Source organism: Lissotriton vulgaris, chromosome 9 (genome assembly GCF_964263255.1).
Source record: "Lissotriton vulgaris chromosome 9, aLisVul1.2, whole genome shotgun sequence".
Classification (NCBI taxonomy): domain Eukaryota; kingdom Metazoa; phylum Chordata; class Amphibia; order Caudata; family Salamandridae; genus Lissotriton; species Lissotriton vulgaris.
In genome coordinates this window covers 623,599,428-623,616,373 of record NC_141697.1, presented here as the reverse complement: position 1 = coordinate 623,616,373, position 16,946 = coordinate 623,599,428, and the positions used below count along the sequence as shown (strand labels likewise).

General features: G+C 43.3%; 1 protein-coding gene across 1 annotated transcript in view; it reads right to left on the bottom strand.

The window, feature by feature from the left end:
- The window catches only part of LOC147691980 (cytochrome P450 2G1-like), a 480,027-nt gene that overhangs the window by 339,388 nt on the left and 123,693 nt on the right, over positions 1 to 16,946 (bottom strand). Inside the window, exon 4 of the mRNA XM_086938270.1 lies at positions 14,452 to 14,612. Coding sequence (XP_086794396.1) covers positions 14,452 to 14,612 — 161 coding nt within the window. The remainder of the gene's footprint in view (positions 1 to 14,451; positions 14,613 to 16,946) is intronic.

Genomic DNA, 16,946 nt, shown 5'->3' with positions numbered 1-16,946 from the left:
GTCTGTTTAACTCATGTTGTTTGGCCCCGTGTAGGGGTTGGTTTATATGTGTTATGTCGCTGCATTCTGTACTGACTCCATGAAGATTCTCTTTTACCTGTGCACTGGCTGGCTTGGTCGTGCTTTGTTTACTTGCCTTCATCATTGGTTCCTGGGCGGTGGTTTCCATGCTGTGGCTGATGCTGTTTTTAGGGGGGTCGTGTATGACCTCTGTGATGGTTTTAACGGACTCCACAGAGGCCTGCACTATGACCTCTGTGACGGATTGTGTTTTCACTACTGGCAGATTGCCTACGAATGACCAATTTTTTCTGTGTGTTTCGTTTGCCAGTTCAGGTAAGTTGCTGAGTAGTTTTTAGCTTGGCCAAAGAGCTTCTGCTCTGTCTGTTTGCTTGTTTTCTCATTGAAGGGTGTGGGTGAGGCAGTCACTACTGCGTTTGAGATCTTTGTGTCTAATGAGTTATTGTCTAGAGGTGATGATTTTGTGCCATCCATGTCGTTCTTAATAGCTCCTGAGTGCTTCTTGCTCCAGGTTGTGATTATTTGCTGGTTCTCTTCATTACTGTCTGCTCCTGCTGACTTTCTATTCCTGCCCTTTCTTTTTTGTTTAACGGCCTCCTCGCGCATTCGTTAGGCTCACTGAGTCGACCCTATCTTTGATTGAGATGTTCTGTGGGGGCTCTTCTGATGAAGTTTAGGATTTTAGTGGTTGGTCCCCGTGCTTGATAATTGAGTGATTGTCATGATGGTTCCTAATTTCACTGCCTCCTGTCCTCTTTTTATGTCCTCACAAATTCGCTTCTCAGGCTGCTCGCAGCAAAGCAATGGGACGGCTGACGTGATCCACTCACATCGCCGTGGTGCTTACTGGCGTGCCGAGGCTCCGCCCACGAAGCTATGCGGAATGAGACACTGCTGCTGCTCTGAATGGCGAAAACGCTTCTGGCGAAACGCTGCTGCTCTACATGGCGGCTGATTGATGACCGGCGCTCAGCTTTTTGATTCCCTGTTATTTCTCTGGTGACCGAGCGGAGTAAGCGGCCTTAGGCAGATTGAATACTGGATTTCACCGCGGATGCGGTGCCAGGACGGAGACCAGGACGGCTAGGTGGAGTCGGATCGGGGTGGAGGACAGAGGTCAGAGAACGGTGGACGTATGGCGCTTTTGAGCTCTTGAGGTATCGAATGGGGAGATTGTTGGGCTGCCTGTCTGCCTATCTGCCGCGTATTGTCTTCTGTTTTTTTTTTACTTTGCTCTCATCGTCAGCAAATGGCAAACGGCAAAAATGGCAGCCTGAGTCATGGACCTTTGAACTCTTTTGAACTCTTTTGACTTTTGACTTCTGAGCTCATTAGATTACATCCCCTGTCCGCCCTGCCTGTCCGTCCTAATTCACCCGTACTCACCGTACTCCTCTTCCACCTCAGGACTGTTTACTGTACACCGTGTGCGTGTCCTACTGTGCGTCTACTGCGCCTACTGTAAGACTACTGTGCTCTCCTTCACCTTTACCTTCACCTTTGCCTTACCACCCGCTCCATCGGTTGTCTCACTCCTAAGCTGTCCCGGTCCTAGTCTGTAAGTACAGCATTAGGTTCAGGCATAGTACTGGTCCCCCCGCCGTCGCTTATGAGCCATCAACCCTTCAAAAAACCTCTAAAGCCATTAAGCGACCGCCGAGTGGGGGGGTCACAGTATCCCGAAAGACTTCCTGAAGACCCCCCGGGGTATTAATAAGAGACTATAAGACATCTATAGTGCGTATGCAAGCTTCAGCAGCTTCGATAGTTTCAAGATAGGTCTCTAATATACATCGAAGTAATTACACAGCTGATATCCAGACATGTCCGCGAGAGCAAAGGGCAAACAGGCCAAGGTGGAACAGGCAAAAGAACTGCTGAAATCTGTCAATAAAACCCCGCCTGTGGTCAAAAGAAAAAACAGACGAAAGGTCCAGCAAATGAGCGCGCTGAGACAAAAGGACGCAGAGATACAACCAGGAAACAACAAATATAATGTTCTGAGAGAACAGGATGAGGAGGATGGGGAAGTCAATGAGGTCAATGAAGATGATAGGGTGAAAGGTGAAGACGAAGGGGACGGAGATCCTGAAATCCAGTCCCTTCCTGATCAGCTAACTCTATCAAGCCCCACTGCCTCTGAGAAAGGCACCGGGAAGGTTGAGAAGGGGGTGAGAGATGAGAAAGGTGCGAAAGGTGATGCAGAGATGGAGAAGAATAACAAGGGAGCCAAGATGGGCCAGGTGGATACTACGCCAAATAAACCATCGCATGGGTCTGGAAACCAGCTAAAGCAGTACCCCCTTTTCACAAAACCACTCCTTCAAGAGGGCAAACAGGGGCTACAGGGGCAACTTTCAAGTACCCCCATGCGGAGGAGGACGAATCAGGATGGTAAAAATGACATGTTGGCGCAAGAGGTTCTGAACGCTGGAGGGGTGTCAACTAGCTCTATTACACCGGAGCTACCAGAGACAGCGTTATCGGTAGGGGCTGACCAGGACCTTGAGGAAATAATATCAGTGGCTCCTATGATACCTACGACATCGGCTCTGAACAACAGCCCAAGCCCAAGCCCAAACCAGAGCCACAAGCGTTCTATGAAATCTCCAAGTCAAGAGTTAAGCCCACAGACATCTCAAGCATCTCAAGAGAATGGGTTATTTTCTCTTCCAAACACCACAAAAACAAATTCCATCGAAATGTTTGCTTGGAACCATCCTCCAGGAGTTAAGAGATTTTAAACACTCCCAGGCCCAGGAGATCTCACATCTACACAACAGGCTCACGAAAATGGAAGAAAGCTTTGGGAGTCTTGGGGGTCTTCCTCTAAAGGTCACTGAAGCCGAAACAAGGATCTCATCCCTGGAGGATGCGCTATCAGCAATACAGAAAGACCTGCTGGTGGCCAAAAGTGAAAGAGCCCAGTTAGTAGAAAAACTGCAGGACCTTGAAAATTATAACAGGAGGTCAAATCTACGTCTAGTAGGCATTCCAGAGGGACTGGAAGATAAAGACGTAGTCAAGTGGTCAGAGTCCCTCTTGAAAAAAGCCATACCTGAGCTCCAAGGGGTTTTGACAATTACAAGAGCACACAGAGTCCCGGCATATAAACCCAACAATATGAAATATCCGCGTACGATTTTGCTTAACTTTTCTGATTTCAGGATTAAGGAGAGAATTCTAAACACTGCATACTCTAAGAAATCATTCAACGCGGAAGGTGTAAATAACTTTAGAATTTTCTCAGATATGTCGGCAGCCTCTGCTCACAGACGTAGAGACTTCGTTAAGATGATTGACTCTTTTAAAAGCAAGGGAGCCCAGGCCATGATTGGGCAGCAGTCAAAACTTAAAGTACTGGCCAAAGGAAAGTTTTTTAACTTTACAATTGTACACGAAGCCCAGACTTTTTTAGAAGGCCTAGGAGTGTAGGCTATAGCTGATCTTCACTCTGTTCTATATTTCAAAGTTTATTCCGGAGCATAGCCTATAGCCGATCCTTGTTTTTATCTGTGAGGCGGGGCTAAGGCGATGACAGGAAGTAGTCAAGGATGCAATGAAATGGCATCCAAAAAGAAGAAACCAAAGAGAAGGACGGAAGTGGAACACGGGGAGATTCAGTCGATTCTCGGGGGGGACTGGGGGGGTTTGGGTGGTGAAGGGAGGTGTTGCAGGGGAAAAAAGGAGAGTTCATATATTGAAGAATTGTTGGTTCTATTTTCAAGATTAGCTCAGATACGGCATAGTCAAGATTATCTGATCTTAACATGGCTTTAATACATATATTGCTTATTTGCCTAGTTATTTGCCTAGTTTACACAAAGAAAGGGATTATTATTTATTTATATTTGCACTGTTTATTTGATTATTTTGCCCAAAGTAAGAATTCGCTGCTACCTATTTATGCTGCTATTACACCGGTACTAAGTATTTATTTATTGATGTACAACGCCCTTTTTTTATACCTGCCTATTTGCACAAAAGAGAGGTTCCTTGGTATTTATATTGTACTGTACTGTTTACTTGCCTATTTTGCACAAAGTAAGGGTTTGCTGCTTCCTATATTGTCCCGTTACTATATCTGCACTGAGTACTCACCCATCATTGTACAAAATGTTTGTGACTATTTGCACAAAGAGAGGGTCTTTTGATGTTTATTACTATACTGTACTGTTAAATAACTTTTTTAACATACATATTTATTATATTTGCTTTTTAACATGTTTTTTAATCATGGTCTTCTTAAAAAAAGAAATAGCATGTTGAAGTTTATCACTTTTAATGCAAATGGTCTAAACAATGTTCTGAAAAAAAACGCTATTGAATGCTGGTTACAAAACTTAAATCCTGATATTATTTATTTACAAGAGACCCATCATAGAGACCAAAACGATGCAGATACATTTTTTAAGAACTGGGCTAGCCATACGATATCCTCCTCAGCTGGGTTGACACAGAGAGGAGTATGTATACTGATTGGAAAACATCTAGGTTTTATTCTTTCTCACGGAAACGTGGCTCGGTCCACACTCTCAATCAGATATGGTACTAGCAACACCACGGGGCTACTGTATTCAGTCCCTCCCCCGCCCTCTAGGCAGAGGTGGCGGTGTAGCCATCATCCATCGAGAACATCTTCAGTGCAAAACCCACGATGCGCAGATTACCGACGCTGAAAGTCTGCATTTTACCTTTAAACTTAACCCAACCACTTCACTAACAGGACTTCTTGTTTACCGCCCCCCCGGCCTCCCAGGTCCCTTCGCCTGTTCTCTTCTAGACTTAGTCACAACCCAGGCCCATTCCCTATCAAACTTTATGATAGTCGGGGACCTGAACATCCATCTAGAAGACCCGGCAGACTCAGTAGCCAATGATCTGATCCAAGACCTAGCGGTTCTCGACATCCGCCTAATAAACTCCGGAGCCACCCACATCAAGGGCCATCTATTGGACCCGGTGTTTACCAGCTCTCCCTCGATGCTAGCGAAGGAGGCCCTTCCCCTCCCTTGGACAGACCACTTCCTAGTCCCCTTCCAATTACCTGGAATCTTCTGGAAAAACCGAATACTCCCCACCTACAGTAAGGACAGGACCTGGTCCAGACTCCCCACGGAAGAATGGGCTAAGACCCTTGAAAAAAACACCCCTGCACACGCAGAAGACCCGGCCACGGCAGACAGAAGATTCAGGGACTGGATCACCTCCTCCCTAGACTTAGTACTCCCACTTAGAAACAGGGAAGACAAAAACGGTAAACCTGGCTCAGCACCATGGTATACCGCGGATCTCAGAATACACCGCAAAAATTGTAAAAAAGCCGAATGGCTCTGGAGAAAAAGCTGGCAACACGCCAACAAAGAAGCCTACCAGTCTACGGTCAAACTCTATAAAGAGGCCATCAAATTAGCCAAAGCCTCATATTATGATACGCGGATACAAGAAGCATCTAACTCAGCCCGAGAATCCTTTCTAATCATAAAGGAGCTGATCAAGGTCCCCATCACTTCCCCCTCCAACACCCCTAAAGTTGACAGAAGCAATGAGCTAGCGAACTTCTTCAACGATAAAATCACCCGCATCCTGGTCTCCCTCCCACCCCCCAGTCCCCCCAGCCTCACGGAAAGTCGTACACTCCTCGACCAGGCTGAAAGTAACCTACGCCCCACTCTACCAACATTCCAACCAGTCACCCCCCTAGAGGTTGAGCGAACCCTAACGAAAATGAAAAGTGGGTCACCCTTGGACCCAGCACCAATCAGGTTCCTCAAGACCGTTGCCTCAGTAATCGTACCTACTGTCACGGATCTCATCAACTGCTCGTTCGCCCACGGAACGGTCCCCGATAGCTGGAAGAGTGCTGTGGTTAAAGCACTCTTAAAAAAACCTCAGCTAGATCCATCGGACCTGTCTAACTATAGACCAATATCTTTACTCCCTGGTATTAGCAAAGTCACCGAGAAACTGGTAAATACCCAATTATCACAGTTCCTTGAAACCAACAACTTGCTTCGACAATCCCAAACCGGATTTCGCCCGGGCCATGGAACAGACACTGCACTCCTCGCAGTCATCGAGGAGGCAAGGGGCATACTGGATTCAGGAGGATCAGTGGCAGTGATCCTCCTGGATCTAAGCGCAGCCTTTGACACGGTCAACCACCGTATCCTTCTACATAGACTGGCGGATGCAGGACTTACCGGGACAGCAATCAAATGGATTGAATACTTCCTTACAGGGCGCACTTTCCAAGTGTGGGACGATAATCATCACTCCTCCACCCTCCCACTCACAAGCGGCGTCCCCCAGGGCTCCTCCCTGAGCCCGACGCTTTTTAATGTCTATATGGCCCCCCTCGAGGACGTGGTAACACCATTTAACATAAAAATGGTGAGTTACGCTGACGATACCCAACTAGTTGTCTCCTTGTCCCAGTTGATTGACCACCCAGAAAATCTGACCAACTGCCTTATAGGAATTCATAACTGGATGAATAACTCATCACTTAAACTGAATGGGACAAAGACGGAAGTGATGCTACTAGGAAAGCAATGGACGACCATCCCTCCAACACTATGGCCCGATGTGTTCGGAGAAATCCCCCCCCCCCCCAAAACGTGAAATAAAGACACTCGGGGTGTGGCTCGAACCACAGCTCACGATGAAAACTCAAGCAACTAAAACCTCGGGCACCTGCTTCGGGCTCATGCGCACGACCCGTAAAATCCTGCCCTTACTGCCACCTATTTCCAGGAAGCTTCTCATCCAGGGACTAGTGCTGTCCCGCCTGGACTACAGCAACCTGGTTTATCTGGGAGCCCCCGAGTCCACCATCACGAAACTCCAGCGGACACAGAACGCGGCGGCACGCATGCTTACTAACACCCCTTCCAGAACGTCCGCCAAGCCGGCCCTCAAAGCTCTGCACTGGCTCCCTGTGCGCCAAAGAGTGCAATTCAAAGCAATGTGTACAACACACAAGCTTTACAACGGATCTGGTCCAGCGATTCTTAGTAAAATGATCACTCCCTACACAGCAACCAGATCCCTACGATCTCAGAATGAGAACCTAGTCAGCACCACTAGATTCAAAAGAACCCGTACAGGAGGTCGACAATTCTCCGTTCAAGCGGCTAAGGGCTGGAACGCACTCCCTCGCTCTCTCAGACTAGAACCCAACTACCTGGTTTTCCGCAAAAAACTAAAGACTCACCTGTTCCCTAAATAAAATCCTTTTGTTGCTCCCCCCTCCCTCTCTTCCCCTCAACAGGATTTCAAGTCACATAGCGCGGGGATGCCCTTGGGTCACCAGGCGCTTTAGAAACCGCTAAAATAAAAATAAATAAAAATACAATTCTGGCAGGCACAGCCACAGATCCCAAAGGTAGGATAATCCTTGTTACATTATATGCTCCCATCTTAGACGACTCTCAGCCAATCTTACAGTTAAAAAACACTATAACCGGCCTTCCCGGGATAATAGTATGGGGAGGTGATTTTAATCTTATGCAAAATACTGTATTTGACTCTTCTAAAAAAGATCGCCGTCAGAATAAAACCCAATCTGTCTTAGCTATAAAAAGTTGCAAATTAGACCTCGATATCATGGATCATTAGCGAGTTAACAATCCACTTAAAAGAGAATATTCTTAGTTCTCGGCAAAGTATAATTCTGCCTCAAGATTGGATTTTTTTTTTACCCTCCCATGATTTAAATCTATGTAATTATGTCCATCTACCAAATGCTTTTTCAGACCATGCGGCAGTCTCCATGGAGGTAATTCTGGGAACACAAGACCTAAGCACTATAAAACGATGGTTGTTTAACAAAAATAACCTTTTAGATCCTCAATGGTGTACGGAAATGGAAGAATTCATTGAGGAGTTCTTTACACGTAACAGAGGTACAGCCCCTTTAAACACGATCTGGGATGCATTTAAGGCCACTCTACGGGGGTTTATCACATCTAAAGATATACCAAAACATAAAGCAAGGAAAGAGGAGAAGAGCAAATTGCAAACAGATCTTATAGAGGCAACCCAAGTACACTACAGGGCTAGAACAATACATTCTAGTAAAAAACTATCCGAGGCTAAGAGTAAGATGAGGGAGTTCTATTATGTCCTGGGCAAAACCCATTTTAACTGCTACACCCAGAGGATGTACGAGGATAGCGAGTATACAGGGAAGCTCCTGGCGTGGCAAACTAAAGAAAAAAAAAGTCTCGCAACAGAATTGACCAACTAACTGATCCAACCACTAAAATTCAAGCTAAGACCACAGCTTTAATTGGTAAATGCTTCCTGAAACATTATGAGGGAATCTATCAAACAACAGAAGAGACCTCAACTGATTCAATAGGGGAGTTTTTATCTCAACTTACAATTCCCAAATTAAACGCTGAAGATAAGGAATGTCTCATTGAGACATTCTCAGAGTCTGAGTTAGACGAGGTAATCGGCTCCCTCCCTAATGGAAAGGCCAACGGTGACGATGGTCTTCCAATTGAATTTTTTACAAATTTGAAGGAACCCTACGCAAAGTAAATGATTTACTTCAAGGAGAATCCCCTCCGGATTCTTTCCGCTCAGCTGTGGTAGTTAGTATTTTAAAAAAGGGAAAGGATAGTGGGAATATAAACTCGTATCGACCAATAAGTCTACTAAACACAGACTATAAAATTTTTACTAAGCTTTTAGCAAATCAATTGAATAAAATAGTGGGAAGTCTGGTAAACACTGATCAGTGCGGTTTTATTGCAGGTAGGCAGCTCCACACAAATACAAAGTTTGTACTGGAGGCACTAGATTTTTTAAAACCAATAATGTGAAGGCCCAAATTTGGTTCCTAGATGCTGAAAAAAAAGCCTTCGATCTAGTGTCCTGGGACTGCCTATTTGCTATTTTGCACAGTTTTAATTTCCCGAATGTTTTTATCGCTCTTTTAAAACAACTATATTTGAACTCCAGGGCACAGATTATCATCAATAACTCCAACATCGGTACATGCAAGGTCAATAGAGGCACCCGACAAGACTGTCCATTATCGCCAATATTATTTGCATTATTTATTGAACCTCTAGCGATCGCGATTAGAAATATACAAATTAATACAGTCCCGGTAGCCGGCATGACTAATATAAAATTATACGCCGATGATATTGCCCTGTTTTTAGACTCTAACCCCCTAAGTTAAGCACAAGATTTTAAAATATTTTCCGATTTTCAAAAACTAGGGGGCTATAAAATTAATGTTAACAAGACGGAAATTATTTTATTAAACTGCACCCTAGACACTGTAATACCAGAATTTAGGCAAATTTATAACCCTACGCCCAAGAGATATCTGGGTATACTTATTTCTGACAATTTAGATGAGTTGTTCTCACTTAACTATTCACCGTTGCTAAAAAGGGTTGAGCCCCTTTTAGAACGCTGGAATCTACTACCTCTGTCTATAATGGGCCGAGCAGCATTGATACGCATGTCGATCCTACCTCTTTTTAATTTCTTATTGAATGCAGCACCCTGTGTTATTCAGGTTTCCATTTTAAAAAAAATAGATTCCATAATATCTTCATTTCTCTGGGCAAAAAAAGTCTACTAGACTTGCACTTAGCACTTTATATCTTCCATTTGCACAAGGAGGATTATCCCTCCCAAACATAAGGGAATACTATTTTGCATCTTTTGCACACCATAGTTTTAGGTTTTTCTTTTTAGACACGAATGAGACAGACAACTTTTTTATGAAGAAGATGCTACCAGATGTAAAGATTACTGATCCATTAGAGTTACTAAAGATCCAAAAAAAATCCGCTACAAGTCCCTCCAATGGATTTTTAGACAGAAAACCCAGTTCCTGCAATCCCATTCCATTCATAGGATAAGTAACACAACTGATTTAAACTACTTCAACCTAGGTGAAGAGTAATGCATGGATAGAAAAACAATAAAGCTATGGAAAGAAAACGGTTTTGAAAAAATAGATGACTTCCTGGCCGGTAATAGATGGAAGACATGGGATCAAATTACTAGCCAGGTAAGCCATTCCCATTCCATTCTGAAATGGTCCTTTTTTATGTTGATTCCAATACTCAGAGAGCAGGATATAGGAAATCTCTATTTTAAGGAAAATATCTCTACAGCACTGAATAATAAATCACAAAAAAAGATGAGTATTTGGAAAAAAATATTAAAAGAGAACAAGAAACAGGAATCCTCGAGTAAGATTTTTGAGAGGTGGAAAAAAAGGGAGGATATTGATTTCAATCAACAAATTTGGGATAAAATAAACAAATGTAATAAAACAATTTTTCGCTGCGCTAATTTTAAGCGCATGCAATTTTATAATAAATGGTTGATTTACAGAACTCCCTCTTATCTCCACAATATTTTTCCACTAGTTCCGATAAATTCTTCCGATGTGAGGAAAAGGGGACCTGGAAGCATATTGTCTGGGAATACTCTAAAATCCAACCGCCATGGAGGGAAATTGAAAAATATCTTTCCTCTGAGCCTAAAACTCCTATAAATTTTGATGAACTAGTCCTGGTTCTTGGTTGCTCAGCGACCAACACCAAATATGATGAATTTATTTTTATAGCTTCTTTAATAGTTAAATCACTCATATTGCAGTGCTGGAAAACCAATCAAGTACCGACCTTTCAGGCATGGAAGGCTAAATTAATACGAACACAGGGTAGGGAAAGAAAATATGCGCTCAGAACAGGGGCGCTCAAAAAATATGAGAAGTTTTGGAGTGTTTTTGAATTGTAAAAGATACCTTCATAATCTCTAATCTCTAGTCTGTCTATATGCATTATTCTTAAGCACTTCTGCACTTTATAATTACTTTTTGCACTTTATGATCATGTCATGGATACTTGATTATTGATTATTTATGTATAACTATATGCCATGTATTGCACCAAAGCTTTTAACAAATGTATTCTGTAATGTTGATCTTGTTTTTATGAACTCTCAATGAAAATAATTAAAAAAATATATATATTCGCTTCTCACTACTGTGAGGCCTACCTCTCCCATAGAATAACATTAGGTTCCCTAGTTACATTTAATAAGAGGTTACTTTTGTCAGGCAGCAGGTAGAAATGTCACATATGGTGTCTAAGGAATTGAAATTTTAAATCCTCTTTCGTGGTAATGCCGGATTTTAAGTCACAATCCTGAAAATGCCACTTTTAGAAAGTTAAAGTTGGCATTTTCTTGCCCTAACCATGAAATGCCTGCAGCTTGTTTCCTGGGTAACATGAATAAGTGCAGTCAGCAGTTGGTCTTTGTTTACACTTCCAGACAGCCACACAACAGAGGGACGGGTGTTGTTAGGATGGGCCAGCCAAGCAGGATAGTGGGTAAAGATGGTCAGAGCCCATTTGCACTTCAAAGACACTTCCTCAGCTCACACACAAAGAACTTCACACTAGCTTATTGTGCCTACAGACAGACTGGGACCAGGGCAGGGAGGCAAGAAATTCAAGACACCTCTATGGGGGAAATCTCAAAAAGCTTCTTCCACTTCTAAGCTGGCACCAGGTATGAAAATAGAACCCTCAGACCCACTCTTCATTTCACTTTTGCAGCTGCAAAAGGGCTCTCAGAGGACTGCCCTGCTACTTCAGACCGCTGTGTGCTTCAAAGGACTACCCCGCTGCACCAAGAAGCCTTCCCTGCTGTCTGAAGCAGGTCCTCTGCCCTCAGAGGACATCTATGGTGTCTGAGACGTGTTTTCCCTCTTGATCCCAAGACCTCGATGGTGACTTTCAGGGCTAGTTAGCTGGCCTCCTGATCAGAGCCTTAGGGACAGAAATAGCTCCAAACATTTTGAACCTGCACCTGGACCCACCCTGATTGAGTGTTGACCCTCCAAGTTGTGCCCCTTCAGTCCTGAACCATTGGAAGTGGTGCTAAAGGTGACCAGATAGCCCAAATTCAAAACTGTGGATGTGACAAATCGGCAAAAAAGTGTTCGAAATACCGAGAAGAGACTAGGACCTACCTGCTCACAGATCCGTCCAAGCCCCGATCTCCTGACACTAAATGTCCTCAGTTTCTGTTTTGCTCTTTTAGGCACTATTTTTCATTTTAAACTTTAAAGGTGTCAAATAATTTATTAAAAAGTACTCTATTTTTCTAAATTGCTGTAGGATTTTTCATATGTTGTGTTTTCCCTTTATTGCTGTTTAAGTGGTGCATAAACACTTTACACATTGCCTCTAAGGTAAGCCTAACTTCTTTTGTGCCAAGCTACTAGAGGGTTAAGCACAGGTTAATTTGGTGACTTATTTATGGGTTACCGTGACAATATTTGTGGCTGTTGCTTGAATAGGGCTTTATGCCTCGTGCCCAACAACCGAAATTCTCACAGTGAACCACATCTTGATTATTGGCTCTGGGTAGGGCTGATGTTTAAACAATCTACGAACACTATATTTGTCTGTGACCAAAATGTATTACAGAGACAACCCTGTATAATATTTGTGCATCACTCTTCAGTGGAAACATCTGTCAAATTATTCTCTTTTTAGCCTTAGAATTACTATGGACCAGATGTAGGACCCTATATTGCATGCGCAAACAGGTTTGCAACCCGTTTACGCAAGCAGAATGGCCCAGGGCCATGAACAATTCCAAAATATTTAGGAATTGTAAGTCGCTATTAGGAAGGGGCATTACCTTCCTAATTACATCCACAAATCAATGTACAAATGTTTTGCAACTGCAATTGCGGTTGCAAAACACTCGCAAATGACCACTCTCTTCAAGAGGGTGGTGATGCAGTCGCAATATGGAAAGGATTCTCAGGGGACCCCGTCCACTTTGTGACTGTCTCTAAAAATATTTTTTAATAGCAGGCAGTGGTCCCAGGGACCACTACCTGCACTTACAAAAGGAAACTAAAACGTTAAATTTTTTTTTTAAATGCATCCCGTTTTCCTTTAAGAAAAAAGGGCTGCACTTAATTTAAAAAACTGCTTTATTTAAAAGCAGTCCCAGACATGGTAGTCTGCTGAGCCCAGGAGCCCACCATACCTGGGAGGGCCTGTCATTCCCAATGGGCTCGTAATTATTATTAATGAGCCTCGAAATTTGCGAGCCCACTTGGAATCGCAAACAATGTTAAACATACTTCTGTACATGGCAAATATCCCCTCGAAAATTGTGAGTAGCAAATGAGTCGCAATTTGCAAGACGCAATTTTGCTGGTTCTACATCTGGCTATATATTTTTATTTATTTGGTCAATACCTTAGGGAAAAACTTGAATGATCTGCACAGATGCCCTCTTGCTAAATTTGGAATTTTGTCATGTTTTCAGATATGTTCCACGTTTTTTGTACACTCATGGTGTTCTTACATGGTTTCCAAAAAAACAGTAAGTTGTAAGAAATAGAAACACCATTTAAAAAAGTACAAAGAAGGTTGGAAAAATTGTTTCCACTCTGTTTTAAAATCTGAGAAGTACGTACTACTGGGTGCGATTTTTAGAAAACAAAGCAGACACCTTTTAGGATTTCTTTTGAAGGAAAATCACATTTCTGCCAAATTTTGCCTATATTCTCAGGGCTCTCCAGATAAATTGCATCCCCTACGTTCATGTATAATCCCCAATACATTTAGCCTGGATATCCTTTATAGAAACAAAGTTGCAAGGAAATAACTGCAAACTGTAGCGAATTTAAAAAAAAATTCAGCATTTGTGGAGGGAGGGGCATGTAATTTGAGTGTTTAAAGACATACTTCATAATTATTAGAACACATGCCACTATATTCACTCCCTATCAAAACCCCAATTCTTTCATGGATCAGTTATAGATTTGTGTACTTCATCTAATTCTTCTAATACAGCCTTTTCCAGTTGGATAAGTGATTTATTCAAGGGATCTTCTCATTTCTGTATCATTGTCTTCCCATAAACTATAGTGGTACATTCTCATGTATCACTCCTTCACCCAAACATGTTTTCCCCTCTGCTATGCTTGCCTCCATACCCACCACTTGCTGTCTGTGACCTGACCACCAGCATTGCTGATTAACTCAGCCATTTAGTATTTGATGCTCCAATCTTCAGCACTCTTAGAGACTGGAACTGGTTTTGTCATAAAATTTGTCTGCACAGGATTATGGCTTCTCTTTCAATTGTAGTGTACGTCTCGTCTCTCACGAATACTATGTGAAAATAAGCTACTGACAAAAACAACAGTGCCACTGTCAATGAATAACTTAAAACATTTCTAACAAAATCACAATTGGAGTTCCGTAAATTCCACAATTATCCTGGTTAATAGTAGAATGGACTCTAGTTTGTGGATTACCATCACTCAAGGTTATGGCAAATATTCAATTTGTCAGAGTCTACTCTAAACCATGCAACTGCAGACAATCATCCTCTTTTCAATAAACGTACCTGCCCCCAGAAGGAGCTCAGAAAGCGGAAAGCCTCATTAAAACTCTGGAGCAGAGTTAGAAACTTCTGGTCTTCATAGTCAAAACGGTTACCAAAAACCACTGAGCAGATGACATTGGACACAGCTTTGCTGAAGAAAAACGTGGGGTCAAAAGCCAACTCTGTACATGGAAAAAATAAAGAGAAAGAGATTGTGTTAGGCTACAAGCTAGTTGAAATTGTCTCTGCTTTGCATCGGCTCACAATGTAAGAAAATGCAGTGTAATTGACCTATATAAAATTCCAAAGGTTGCACTTTCATTTCAAAGAAAGGTGTACTGAGTGTGCTAAGGGATCTGAAGAGGAATTTGTCTCAGCAGGCATAAACCGAAGGGGTTCATTCAGGAATAGGTGGTGTGAGACCTCTGTATTAAATTAGTGGTGTTTCTGCTCCATAATCCCACTGATACCAGCATCAATTAGAGTTAGGAAAACTAGTAAGTTCCTAAAGGTTTAACCTCAGCTTACTCTTTTGTCGAGACATATGATTCAGTGACTTGTCCACAACACAGAAGTAGGGTGTATGACTCAGACGACCCGCACTATTTACTTCCTGGCTGAGACCACCATGTGAGGCATGCTCAACCCGCCAGAGGAAATATTCAATGAAGAAAAACCAAAGGAAATGATGGACGGAGCGTTGACAATACAAGCACTCCCCCCCAGTCAACTGATCTGGGTTTAATCCATCACCGTTCTTTAGCCCACTCTGCCACCCCAGTTCAGACATGGCCATATGCAAATCTGTCTGACTCTGTGCTTCATGGGAACAGTCCAGCCCGAACTGCCAAGCCATGCCTTCCCTGGACCGGAAACAAGCTACCAAGGACCGGTTTCTGGCATTCCAGCCTTCTTCAGCCCGGCTTGCTTGAATCCAGTGGCAAAGTGAGCAAGGGACTCACGTCTGAGCATACCCTGCCAACCTATGGCGAACAAAGAAAAACCAAAGGAAATGATGAACGGAGCGTTGACAATACAAGCACCCCCCCCCCCCCCTAGTCAACTGATCTGGGTTTAATCCATCACCGTTCTTTAGCCCACTCTGCCACCCCAGTTCAGACATGGCCATATGCAAATTAATCTGACCCTGTGCCTCATGGGAACAGTCCAGCCCGAACTGCCAAGCCATGCCTTCCCTGGACCGGAATCAAGCTTCCCAGGACCGGTTTCTGACATTACAGCCATCTTCAGCCGGGCTTGCTTGAATCCAGTGGCAAAGTGAGCAAGGGACTCACGTCTGAACATACCCTGCCAACCTAGGGCAAACAAGTAGGCGAACAAAGAAAAAGAGCTCAGGGGAAACCCAAACTACCCCTGAAACATGTGGGCATGGGCCCACCCTGTGAAATTCAAACCAAGTCCTGGGCACACATTTAGATAAGTATTGCAAATGTCAATCAATAAAACTGGTATTATGAACAGGAATAATGACAGGGTTGACACCAGTAAATGCTTTTTTTAAATGTATTGGCGACTTGCTTCAAACAGTAACATCCAAGGAAAACCAGCCATTGACACATGTTTCGTCAATCAGGTAGTCACCTGTAACTCTTCAGGGCTGGGGATAACATAATAGTTATAGTAAAGTGCATAATAAATAAGGCCAGTAGACCAACGGACATTAACCCGTTTACTGCGGCCCTGATTTTTCCCGAAGTGCGGCACTTCCGCAAAACGGGCGGGCCGCGTTGGCCATTGGCCGATGGCAGCACTGGGGAGGTAGTGCTGCCGTCGGCCAATGGCCGACGGCAGCAAGGAAGGGGTTAATGCTGAAATTTGCGTGGTGATGCGAGGAAAAAATACCTCCGTGTCTGTGGAAACCTTATAAAAATCATGAAAAGGAAGGAAATCTGTGACTCCACAAAAAAATGGAAGAAACCTAGGGGCATATTGTCATGGGGGTTTATCTCCGCTTTTTTGGCTTTAAAAGCCAAGAAAGCGAAGATAAAATTATCTCCCTGTTACCTAGCTGTCGCTAACACCAGTTAGCGACCATCTTGGGCCCCGCTTTGCATGTCAGTGATATTTATCACTAATGACATGTAAAGTGGGCGTGCCAAGATGTTAGCGACTGGAAACATCTCCTATTACCAACTTTTGGAGATATTCGCGCTAAGCGTGAATATCTCCAAAAGCTAACACCTGCCCCATAGCAGTTCTTAGCCATGTTATCCAATGGCAGGTGGATAACATGGCTAAGAGCATTAGCTCGGTAATGCATGAATATCGCTGACTTTTCAACGATATTCATGCATTTCGGACAATTTTTATCGCTTAGGAGATATACCTTGATAATAGCAAGGTTCCTAAGCGATAAAAATCGCCGCAGCTCGGCGATAAAAATATTGCCTCTAAACCAACATAGCGATAATTATCGCTAGTTGTTGGTAATATGCCCCCTAATGTGGTGCAAGCGTATAGACAAAATAAACAATATGTCATCAAGGGAACGAGTA